Raw genomic sequence first — 12,615 nt, 5'->3', positions numbered from 1 at the left:
CTACCTCTTGATTTCCTTATGGAAGTTTTCTGTGTTGCATCATAAAAAGAATTTGCAGCAAAAATAGATTTACAAAAGCTGTTGCGCTCAAGTCAGCGGCATATGTACATCTTTGAATTGGAATAATACAAAAAGTATTCTAGTAGAAAAGGCAATATATAAAATTATATTAAGAGTGCTTTAGAATTATGAAGTTATGAAATTATGTATAGAATCACCAAGGTTGGAAAAGACCAGCAAGTTCATCCAGTCCAACTGTACACCTAGCACCAGTGTTTCCCCACTAAACCATGCCCCTTAGGATAACATCTAAATGTTTCTTGGACACCTCCAGGGGTGGTGACTCTACCACCTCCCTGGGCAGACTGTTCCAGTGCCTGATGGCTCTTTCAGAGAAGAAATGTCTCCTAGTATCCAATCTGAACTTCCCCTGCCCTGCAGCAACACTCCACCGCTGTCTTAGCTAAACCTTGCAGAATTTACTCCAGATCCTAAAGCAAAAATCCACCTCACTGCCTGCAGAATTCGCTGGTGATGTTTGGAAGGGGATAGGCAAAGAGAGTGAAATCCAGGATGTACTTTGGGAGCAGCTCTTTTATCAGCCTGCGCTGGGTGTTGCACAGGTAGTAATGGAGTGTTTCTGCCGTCACCGGCTTGTACCATGACTGCCTTTCTGGGAAGCGGATGAAGGACGGAGCCTGAACTTCCTCCAGGACACGATTGGCGTCCTCGTTCAGCCGCTCATAGGAGCCGATGAAGTCATATCGCACAGCACAGGGCTGGCACAGGTTGTAGATGGGCATCCAGTGCTCATTCATCCTCTCCACCTCTTCGTCCAGCAAGTAGCGGAGAAACTCGGAGAAGGTCACGTCGTCGCCTGCCGACTTCCCCCCGTTCTTTCGATACCGTCTGACTATTTCCACCCCATACTTCTGCTGGTACTCCTTGATCTCCCCAAACTTGTTCCTGTAGGCCGACAGCAGCCTCTCGGCCGGGTTCCTCACAAAGACAAACTTGTAGTAGTTCTTCAGGCGGTAGTTGATCTCATCGGGCGTCATGTCCCCCAGGAACACCAGGTCACTCTTGTGGTCCATCTTCAGCTTGACATTGATGCTCTCCAGCGCCCCATCCAGCACCTTCAGGATGCGCTTCCAGTTGGAGCAGGCCACCTTGGGCACGTAGCAGTAGAGGAAGCGGTACTTATCGCTGACCAGGAGGTGACGGAGGACTGTCCGCCGCTGCCCGGCCGGCAGCTGCCAGACGCTGCGGGGCATGGCCCGCTGCCCGCACACCGAGCGGATGGTGCGGTTGCGGATGTCCCGCAGCACCTCATGCTCCAGATCTCCTCCATGAGTCTCCACCCGCCGGGAAACCTCCCCGGCCGCCGGGTGCAACGGGAGCGGCTTCACCTCGGCCAGGATGCCCTTCTCGATCATCAAGAGCAGACCGCTGGAGGCCAGGATGACGCCGAACATCAGCATGGAGGGCAGCAGCACGGTGCTGCCGCTCCGCAGGCGGGATCGGCTGCACGCCGAGGCGGCCGCCCGCCGCACCTCCCCGGGAAAGGCGGCCCGCGGCGACATGGCCTCGGAGGCGCCGAGCCTCAGCCACCGCCGCTCCGCATGCCGGGGAAGAAGACCGGCAGCGGGGAGGGAGGGCGAGGCGGGGCGGCGGCCGGCAGTGACGGCCTCAGGGGCGGGCTGGGGGCTGGCGGCCATTTCGCGGCGTCCCCGCCCCGCCGCCCGCCCTCACCCCCTTTCCTCTCCCTCCCTCCCCCTCTCCCTGCCGCGGCAGGTCCGGCTCCGCCGGCCGGATGGCTGTAGGTGCATCTTGCAGAGCACCGCTGATTGGGCCAGTCTGCCAGCCCATCAGCGCGTGGAGAAGCGGCACTGAAGGACGTGTGGTGGGGGTGGGGGTGTACGCAATGGTCTCGGAGGTCTTTCCCAGCCTTGATGATGCTAAGATTCCATTAATTGTTATGCCGCACTTTGTTTAACCCTTTAACGTGTTGTTATTTGTATCGTTTCAGCAGCTAAAGGGTGAAAGTGATTTAATACCTCCTATTCTGAACACAGCTGAGAACAGATGTGCCACCACCCGCAAATGGAAGGCCAGCAGCTCCCCAGACTTCTGCAAGTAATTCCTCAGAGGCTCATCCTTGACCTTGGCCAAGTGAGTAGAGCTGAAGTCCTCCTTACACAACCCTGCCTAAGCCCTAAAACAGGTAAGCTGTAACCAGAGAGGCCAATAAGAGCCACACAGGCAGCCCTAACAGCAGGTAACAGTAGAGACTGCATCTTTGTAGCTGGTCTAAACACAGCCCTTTCTGGAGGAGAAATCACGCCATAGGTGCATTGTTCAGCGTATTTTCTTTCAGTGTGCTTCCAGAGCATACCACCATGCTTGCTCTGCTTAGCAAGGCTTCCACGGACTCTCTCTGTCAAAAGCTTTCTTAACATCAAGAGAAAGCGGCTTCCACTTAGTTTTCTTTGATCAGAAGCCAAGAGCATTTTGTCGGCCAAGGCAGACAAAGCATTTGTAGCAAAGCGTGAGAGCCTGAAGCTAGATTATTTTTACATTTTAGTTTTATCTCATTGTAAATATAGCATTGGCTTTAGGAAGATAACATATATTCCACACTGCAGTCAGCAGGGCACCTGTAAACCTGTGCTATCTGTAATCAGGTTCCTGATGTGATTTCAGAGAGTAGGTCCAATCATCTCAATTCTGATCTCAATTCCAGCATAAATTGAAGCTGTGTCACTGTGTTACCTGTGGCACAGAGACGCAAACCAGCCCTGAATGGAAAGCAGGAAGACTGATCAAATTTAACTCTGGTAAAGGCACTATGCTATTTTCAATGCAGCCAAGGGAAATTTTTATTACTTAGAAGGTAGGCTGGGCTGGCATTGCTTGTTTTCTTTTCTTTCTATTCACTTGTGATATAGAATCATAGAATGGTTTAAGATCACCTAATTCCAACTCCCTGATATAAGCAGGGATACCTCCCTTGAGACCGGGTTGTTCACAGCCCCATCCATCCCAAGTTGGATGGGACCTATATCCGTAGGTCTGGTGTGATTTCATATGATAACTGAAGAGGAAGCCTTATATTCAGAAGTGATTCAGAAGTGTGCAGAACTATGGGGATATATGTCAGAGATCTTTTTTTTTTTTTTTTTTTTTTTTTTTCCCCCGCAGAAAAGATGCATTTACAACATAAAATGACTCTGACAAAGACCAAACTTGGGCTACTGGGGGTTAGCTGTAAACTTACACTGCAAAACACAAGTGACAGAATTTAGTTTGCTTGTAGATATGTATGGTGATGACTTCAGTTGGGAGCTTCTCAACAATCCTAATCAGAAACCCTGAAGAATAGCACTTGGCGTATGTGCTGCTTTACCCAACCCCTCTGCTGACTTCGTGGTGATCTTGGACCAACGTTGATACTTGTTTCCCCACTAAAGGTAACTATTTCTGCAGCCTCACCACTCAGCTGGCGCATACTGACAAGCCACAACTGATACTATCAGTGGAGCTTGCTGGAGCATGCAGAGCATTGCATTAAGAAATGACATTCAATGCTGCCTGAAATAAAAGTCTGTTCCTTTGCTTTTTCACATTAAAAAAAAAAAAAAAAGAGAAAGACATCCAGACACCATAAAAATCCACATCTCCTGTAACTCAGCCTGTTTGTCCCCATACTCAACTGCACAGAGCAACCTTCTGAATCCACTCCCACTGTGAGAGCCTGGGAAAACACACAGGCTTTACAGCATGCCCAATGCATTAACCAAGGCCAGCTGTCATTCCTATATATGGGTAAATTGGTGCCTGCTCTTAAATTGTGCCTTTCATCCATAGGAATCCCAAAGTCCCTATAAATGGTGCAGAAGAGAGACATACTGACCAGCCTCAAGTCACAGTAAATTTGTTTGAGCACACAGCATTATAGTGAGCTGCTGTCCCAGCACTGTTTATGATGGGCACGCACAGGTTTAAAGCAGGCTGTAGAACTCAGCCCTGGCCATCAAAAATGAAGAAATCCCCTTATAGGGGATGGAAAGAAAAACTGAAAGCCATCCATGTCCTTCCAGCTCAGAGTGAGGCTGGACCCTGACTGCCATCATAGGCACTGCCACATACCTCTGCTTGGACATAGCTAAATGAGCATGATAGGGTGGGCTGACAACTGGACTTAGGAATCTTGGTGGTCTCTTCAACCTTAACAGTACCACGATTTGGGTAAGGACGTAGTCATGTCCTCTGCTAACCAAGTATTTCTCTGTAATTCCCCCTTTCTCTATATGAACCAAAAAAACTGCAGAAACAGCCTTGTGCAGTGCCTTCTGAACACAACTAAGAATGCATGGGATAATTGTGAGCATGATTAAAATTACTATCACGATTACCATTCAGTGTATCACTAAATCTTTCAGCCATCCTGTAATGCCTAAACTTGCCAGTCATTGCTCTAAGGAGGAATTCTCCACAACTAGCTTTTGGGATAGCTATTGTAGGTCTTGCATGGCTTTATGGATAGATTGTGAATGATCTGAAAGATTCATACAACACATACTGTCAATATCTTCACAGCCATGTGCTAGAAGCAAAAAAATCTATCGCAGCACAGTTCCGCAATGTTGCATGCCATACTGAATCTACATTTAACAATAAACCACTTAAGGCTAATGATGTTGCACTGCCTCCCCCTTTTTCTGTTTAAGTAGCTGCTCTTTTAACACTGTGTGCTTGCTCTACTAGCGACTGGCCTGTAGGTGAGTGGGGGATCCCTGTTGTATGGGCAACACCCAAAAGGGCCAGAACAGTTTGTGCTGCCTTACTGACATACCTGGGCCCATTATCAGTTTTGATTAATCCAGGAATGCCAAGTACCATGAAAACAGATTGAAGATGACGTTGAACATGGCGGCCTGTTTCACCAGTTTGTGCTGTAGCCCATGTAGCATGGAAAAAGATGTCAATACAAACACGTACATACTTCAGCTTTCCAGACTCCGGCATGAGTAACATCCATTTGCCATATCTGTAAGGAATGTAAACCCCGTGGGTTAACTGTCCCCCCCACGGGTAGGCACAATGCCCTGGCAATCCGGGCAGGACTGGACAATACCTTTAGCCTCCACCAGGGGTAGACCAAGCTGTTTTGCAAGAACTTTGGTGAAAGAAATTGTGTTACGCGAATTCATCTGAGGGGAGCCCTGACTAAATAGGTATGACAAGCTATTGACAAGCGTCAGCGCGGTCATTACCCTTCACCAGAATCCCTGATAGTCCAGAATGGCTACAAATATGGCAAATGAAATAGTCATGCATTTTTTGTTCAAGTACAAACCACAAAGTGCAGAACAATGCATATGCTTCTTTCTGCTTACATTCCTTAAGCACCAACCATTCCAATCGCTTGACCACCCCCACTACATACAGAGAATCAGTCGCAATATTCACAGGAACATCAGTTAATCTCTTAAAAAAAAACAAAACACTACAAGAGCCACTTGTAATTCAAGTTGTTGCACCGATCCTGTGCAGCATAACGCTCTTGCCATGAACTACTGTGCTGCCATACAAGGGCTGCCTTTTTGGTTTGACCTCCCACATCAGTAAACACAAAATTATAGAGACATACTTGGTTAGCAGAGGACATGACTACGTGAGTCTAGACTAAGGCCTATGTGCTTTGGTACAAATGCTGCTGTCTCTGGGCAGTCACAGTCTTTGACAAAGTCAGCAAGAGAAAGGAGATGCATAAGCAGAAAAAGAGCTGTACTAGGAAAAAGGAAAGAAGTTACAAAGCTTAGCTGAGGTTAGCTAAGAAAGCTGCCTGTTGCCAATGAATCAGAGAAGAAGCTTGGGTGCATGATCCAAGATCCAAGATACACCTCGTGCTAACTGCATGCTAGATGATCAACTGTAGAGGCATTGCATGTATTTCACACCTGCAACCAATCAGAAGTACACTTCATGTTATACAAGAGTTGTATTTTTTCCAATATACTGCCTCTGCTTTAACTCTATAAAGTGTCAGAATCTGTTTTATTCTCCCAACATAAACTGACTCACCTTTCCAACTGAAAAACTCATTTTAAGACATGTCAAACATGCTGGATGAATATAATAATAATTCAGAGAAGATGGTTATGAGGGGCTAGGTCTATCTTGCCCAGAACAGAAATCACTACTTTCCAGGAAATGCAGTGCTAGAGATCTGCTTATCTTGCATCTGCAAATTAATTGATAAGCAGCTGGCTGAACTTGCAAGGACCTTACGCTGGGTTTAATGCTCTCTTTCCCACCCTGTTGTAATTATAAACTGAAGCTTTTCAGGAAAGCCATTTTTGGTTCCCCTGCCCAAGAAAACTACTACCAGACATGATCAGTGGAAGCCACGTTCAATTTTAGAAGTCAGCAGAGCCCCCAAACTCCCTTTTTCTCATCATCCTCTGTTCCATTTCAAACCCCTCTCAGCCCTTCCCCAGACCAGGGCTCTCTCTGCTTCCCAGTTTCACCCACATCAGACAAACTCATGTCTGTAGCTAGATGTGGCCTTATCATCAATTTTCAGTATTGCACATTAAACTCTACATGGCTTTGATAAGACATCCCATACAAATGGGCCAGGTGTTATTTCCAGTGGGGGAAACAGCATCAGAGGGGTTAACCATCTCATGAAAATACTTTGTTCTCACTAATGCAAAGTTGATAGATTACTAGGAACCCTCCTCCTTCATTACATGTTTTCCTCCCATGCCCCAGCTGAAAGGCAGAAATATCCGTTAAAGAAAAGCAATACTACACAGCAGCTAATAACACTTTTCTGGGTCTGACACCTGAGAGAAGGAAGAAATTGTTCACATCTTTTCATAAAACAAAATTCAACCTGAGTGTCAAAGTAAGAAACAGCGATTTCTTTCCCAGATGAAAGAGCAAAGTGAATGTAATCAAGGCTTCTGGGATCCCCAAACACAATGAGATGCACACTGCCCTGTTCAGCTGTTTTAGAAGAAAATTGAAAAGAAACGAGCCCCCAGACTTATTTCACCAAGACTTATTACCATTAAACACAGGGTGCTGCTAGCACTCAATGAATATCGCCCTGAGTCAGCTCTGGATGAGCAGGGGATGATGCAGACAGTGTTCAACTTGATGGGGACATCTGAAATGGCCCCAACACAGTTGGGTGGTCCTCACCAGAGGGCTGAAAGCTGGGCTGTCTCTGGGTGCTTGGGTTGCTCCTTGGAGATGTATCAGCATGAAGATGGATTACGAAAGGAGAATTCAAGAGTGGAACATTAAGGAGGAAACTCAGGATACAACTCAGGAGGAAACAGGAACAAGAAAAGAGAAAGCTTCATGCCCTGAAAAAAGAACTGTGATAAAACGTGTGCTATTTTAATTAGACAAGCTGACTTCACAAGAACTCAATGCTTTCATTTGTCTCAATCAGTTCAGTTTAAAAGAAGCCTCAAAATACAGAAGTCTGACTCCTCTTGCTTCCTTACCACAGGAAAATGAGCCTTTCTGGAAAAGAGCACTAGATAGCATTTCCCTCCCCTTCATCTGTAAATAATAAAAATGGCATGTTTTCTCCAACATTTTAGAGGAGGAAAAAGACAATTAGAAATCTGACACAGGTTCTGCAGTTCTCACACGTGAAGACATAGGAGTAGGGTTTTGATTCTTAAACCTAAGAAATCCGTTTTAGACCACAACATCCATTGCAAAGGAGGAAATTTAAGCTGGGAGCAAACTTCCGCAATTATCAGGAAAAAAAAACTCCAAGTCAGAAGCATCTCCTCTCGTTGCTGGATAAGGGCCGGTATTGCAGGCAGGCCCTGCTGCTGTCCCAAGTCTATGTTTCCCTATGCACGTGCCTGTGGGGCTGTGGCAGTGGGCACTGCAGCAGTTCCCAGCATTCCCAATCCCATTGGAAAATCTGCTCCCAGCAGGCATTTGGCTTTCATCTTGCAGAGAGGTCAGAACAAAACCCAACCTTGCTTATTTGTGTGCATGGTAGCAGCTAATGCGGTAAAATAAATGGCACTAACATGCCATATAAATCCCTTTTTATAGACTGTAATCGTACAGCACGGTATTAACTCAGCCCTACTCATTAGCTGCACTCTGGTACTGACAGAGAGGATTTTGGAGCTGTGGTTGCAAAAGGAAAAACATCCTTACCACTCCATATCCCAGCCTGGGATCATATGGGGTCACTTCCATTGTTGGATAAGCAGAAACCTATAAGCTGAAAGCAGAACTCCCTCCCTGCTGCCCTTGTGCAAACAGAAGACAAAGTTTGCAGAAAGCAGGCTCTCTTAACCCTGCTCTGCCAAGCTTTTGCTTGATATCCTTTCAAAAATACCTTTCCCCCCATTATAATAGCTTGTGTGTTTTCTAATACTGTATTCCAGTGCCCTAAGACATAACATAGTGGAAAATACTCATCTGCTGCTGGCTTGGTTTAGCATCACTGAACAGATTTGTTTTTAAGAATTATTGGGCATCCAAAAGCCCCTCCAACTGCAGCTTGTTCCTATAGAGCACTCCAAAGAGGTTCACAGAGAAAGAAAAATTAAATATGAAGTGCCAGAGTAAACGGTGCTTCCATGCAGCAGATTGTGTAAATCCAGTTTAAATTGTTTCCTTTATTAAATAGCCTTTCCTCTTATAAATGGATTAGCTGCTTTCACTGGAGGCTCTGACAGAAAAGCCATCTCATCCCTATAGCAACAAGGGACACAAACAGCATGCTCGCTTCCCTGGCAGCTCCTCAGCTCCATATTATCATATTATCTAGCATGGGAAATCTCGGGAGTATTTCCCCTTATTAATTACCTCCTTCAGCACAGAGCAGCAACCAGAGCAGGCACACAAGCTGCTGTGGGTTTGCTTGGCCGGAAGCCACTGCACCATAAGAAGTCACACTAGAAACTTCATGGGACTACATCAAGATCTCCTGATGGAAACAACCCAGGGACCAAAGATACTGTAGAGCCTGGACCTGTGCTGCCCTACTCCCTGGGCTTTATGGATGTTCCAATTAGGACACAATTCAACGTCACTGTAAACCATCTCTTGGCGGGGCCGGTGGGGCCCCCCCCCCCCCCCCATTTTGTTCCCAGAACTTATTTCCCCCCTTCCCACGCACGCAAGGCTCCAGCTCTAAATAGTACACATGATTATTTACAGAAATAACCCACACCAAGGGCCAGCTGCCCAGTCAAGAGCTAAATCACATCTCCCCACTGCTTCGTACTCAGGTCTCAGCACAGTCTCACTGCAGAGGGCACCAAATCGTCAAAGTCACTGCAGCCTTGGGGTGAGCAGCTTTGGCAGCAGGTTTTTGCTTGCAGAGCTGCTCCCCAACACTGTGAAATCTTAAGCTTACCATCTTCAGACCACACTCACCTGCATTCAGGGTGTTTTCCAGCAGATCCTATTCTCATAGAGGTCCTGACCCAGTTGCGTGATTTCAGACAGGCTATAATTTGCTGCAGCTTTTGCTCCCATTTGGGTTCTTCCTTGTCTTATGGGCACATCAATGGAGACCACACAGTTGTCAGTTCCATTCTTGGTGTGAGGATGGACAGAGCTGGGAGCTGTGGGGCTGGAATGCTCCCGTGCTGACAAAAGCTGATGGCGATGATACCAAGTAAAAGACACTGAGCATAGTGATGCTCTTTATAAGATGCTTTTCCTAAGAGAAGAAATGCACTCCTTTACAGTGTTTCTAAAGTACAGATTGATACATCAAGCCTTCCGGAGACTATCTTTGCCACTAGCACCTTCCCTCTCTAAAAGGCAGATGCTTAATAACAATCCCTATGACAGCAGCTGCTGAGAAAAGATTGGAAAAATAAAAGGTAAAATTAATCCCCTTAACCGATCATTCCTTTCTTTGTTCATCTTAGGACTGCATCCCAGCAAGGATGGGGGTGGAAAAGCATTGGAATCACTCCCTAAGTACCCAAGCCCCAGAATTCAGTCCCACACTGGTACTCTCCAAGCACTTAAGAACTTTAACTCCTCTTTTGACAACCCAGGAAAAGAAGAATAGAGTTCCACTGATTTGTTTTCTAAATCAATACAATTTTTCAAATTTATTTTTTAAGAATTACTTCTAATATATCTTTCTCACAGAAGAAGAGTATAGGGAATGTTTTCATTCCATCTGTAAACACTGAAATACAGATCTGGGAAACCAGGGAAAAGACACAAAAAAAGTGCATTTTACAAAATTATCAACTAAAATATATTTTACATGTTTACGTTTCAATTTAAATTCTACCGACTGCATTTTCAGTTTCAAAAAATATTTCCATATCTAATAGATTAAAAAAGCATGAAATATTTTCATTATGGATAAGACATTTCAATCCATTTACATGCTGTTTGCACAACAGCATAAGCAACCACGTGAATCTCAAACAATGTTCTTGGCCTGAAGCAGATTATAACGTGAGAAGTTGGGATTTGTCCTCTTGGGACACAACACAGCCCATTCTATGCCCAGGACAAGCACAATTTCTCTTTTACTCGGGGAGGAGCCAGGACAAAGGTGGGAGCAGAGGGGGAGAGGGGTTCAGAAGGAGGAATTTCAGCGTGTTATTGTGGTTTCCAAGACTGAGTTTCAAATCTGGTTGGTTCAAATCTGGCTGGTGTCGAGCCAGAAACTTTGGGTTCTTTGATCATGGGGCAGTTTACTCAGCCCCTGGCCTGCTGTCTGCCTGTGGAACCCACCTATCTCGAAGCGGGCAGCAAATACTGGCACAGGAACTAGAGGGGCTTATTGAAAGAGCTTTAAACTAGCTATGAAGGGGGAAGGGGACAAAACAGGCCTCTCAAGAGATGAGCCTAGGGGAAAGGTGCTCGAGCAGGGGATGAGGCAGATGACTCATCTGAAATGTGTCTATACCAATGCACGCAGCATGAGCAACAAGCAGGAAGAGCTGGAAATGATTGTGAGTCAGGCTAATTATGACTTTGTTGCTACTTCCGAAACATGGTGGGACCACTCCCATGACTGGAGTGCTGTGATAGCTGGTTACAAGCTCTTCAGAAGGGATAGACGAGGAAAGAAGGGTGGTGGTGTGGCCCTTTATATTAAAGACTGTTTCGATGTAGAAGAACTTGGGGTTGGGAATGATAGAGTGGAATGTCTATGGGTAAGGATCAGGGGGAAGGCCTGTAGGGGTGGCATCTTGGTGGGGGTCTGTTATAGACCACCTAATCAGGACGAAGAGTTGGATGAGGCATTCTATGAGCAGCTCGCAGAAGTCACGCGATCGCCAGCACTTGTTCTGATGGGAGACTTCAACTTCCCTGATATATGTTGGAAATATAACATAGCGGAGAGGAAGCAGTCCAGGAGGTTTATAGACTGTGTGGAAGATTGCTTCCTTATGCAACTGGTAGGAGAGCCTACCAGGGGTGGTGCCCTGCTGGACCTGGTTTTTGCTAACAGAGGACTGGTGGGCGAAGTGAAGGCTGGGGACTGTCTTGGACAGAGTGACCACAGAATTGTAGAATTCTCCATTCTTGGGGATGTCAAAAGAGTGGTCAGCAGAACTACCTTCTTAAACTTCCAGAGGGCAGACTTTGACCTGTTCAGGGAGCTTGTAGCGCAGGTCCCTTGGGAGTCGCTTCTCAAGGGTAAAGGGGCCCAGGAAGCCTGTACGCTCCTCAAGACCGAAATCTTAAAGGCACAAGAACAGGCTGTCCCTGAGAGCCATAAGGCGAGCTGCAGGGGAAGATGACCGGTGTGGATGAGCCGGGAATTACTGTTGAGACTCAGGGAGAAAAAGAGAGTCTACATCCTTTGGAAGAAGGGACAGGCTGCTCAGGGAGATTACAAAGTAGCTAAGGTATGCAGGGAGGAAGTTAGGCAGGCGAAAGCCCAACTTGAGCTCAGGTTGGCCTCTGCAGTAAAAGACAACAAAAAATCCTTTTATAAATATATCAATGGGAAAAGAAGAATCAAAGATAATTCTCATCCTATACTTGATGCAGCAGGGAATGTGGTCACTGAGGACAATGAGAGGGCTGAGATCCTTAATGCCTTCTTTACATCTGCCTTTAACAGCCAGATCAGTTATCCTCTGGGCTTTTTATGCCCCAATCTGGAAGTCTAGGACACTGCACAGACTATGCCCCCAGCAATTCCAGTGGAGACAGTCAGAGAGCTCCTCCTCCATCTGGACTGTCACAAGCCCATGGGATCGGATGGGCTGCACCCTCGGGTGCTGAGGGAGCTGGCGGGGGTGACTGCTGAGCCCCTCTTGGCCATCTATCAATGCTCCTGGTTAACTGGTGAAGTCCCAGAGGATTGGAGGCTTGCTGATGTGACTCCCATCTTCAAGAAAGGCCGTAAGGAGGATCCGGGGAACAATAGGCCTGTCAGCCTGACCTCAGTACCAGGGAAGGTTATGGAGCAAATCATCTTGGATGAGATTGCACAGCATGTACACAGAGTCCAGGGGATCAGGCCCAGCCAGCACAGGTTTGTGAAAGGCAGGTCGTGCTTGACCAACCTCATCTCTTTCTACGACTGGGTGACTAGTCTGATAGATGAGGGAAGGGCTGTTGATG

At 46.5% G+C, this 12,615-nt stretch overlaps 1 protein-coding gene and 1 long non-coding RNA gene across 4 annotated transcripts; one reads left to right on the top strand and one right to left on the bottom strand.

Annotated features, from left to right (window-relative positions):
• Window positions 1–329: 329 nt before the first annotated feature.
• CHST14 (carbohydrate sulfotransferase 14) lies at window positions 330–1,750 on the bottom strand (the record flags this gene model as incomplete). Its single annotated transcript, XM_042881856.1, is given in 2 exon segments — window positions 330–1,651; window positions 1,654–1,750. Coding segments are annotated over 2 exon segments (1,239 nt in total), but the record flags the coding sequence as incomplete, so codon positions are not given.
• An 11-nt stretch (window positions 1,751–1,761) lies between these two features.
• Window positions 1,762–7,462, top strand: LOC122185940. Of its 3 annotated transcripts, XR_006180995.1 has the most exons (4): window positions 1,762–1,819; window positions 2,030–2,172; window positions 3,317–3,470; window positions 3,868–6,041. It is a non-coding gene; the product is annotated as an uncharacterized LOC122185940 (long non-coding RNA). The 3 variants fall into 3 exon arrangements; XR_006180996.1 differs by lacking the exons at window positions 1,762–1,819; window positions 3,868–6,041 and adding an exon at window positions 6,943–7,462 and having other exon boundaries at window positions 1,848–2,172; XR_006180994.1 differs by lacking the exon at window positions 1,762–1,819 and having other exon boundaries at window positions 1,848–2,172.
• The last annotated feature ends 5,153 nt before the right edge of the window (window positions 7,463–12,615 follow it).

This window comes from Lagopus leucura, unplaced genomic scaffold (assembly GCF_019238085.1).
Source record: "Lagopus leucura isolate 7727_CA_CO unplaced genomic scaffold, USGS_WTPT01 Super-Scaffold_100033, whole genome shotgun sequence".
Taxonomy (NCBI): Eukaryota; Metazoa; Chordata; class Aves; order Galliformes; family Phasianidae; genus Lagopus; species Lagopus leucura.
This window is presented reverse-complemented; position numbering and strand designations above follow the sequence as displayed.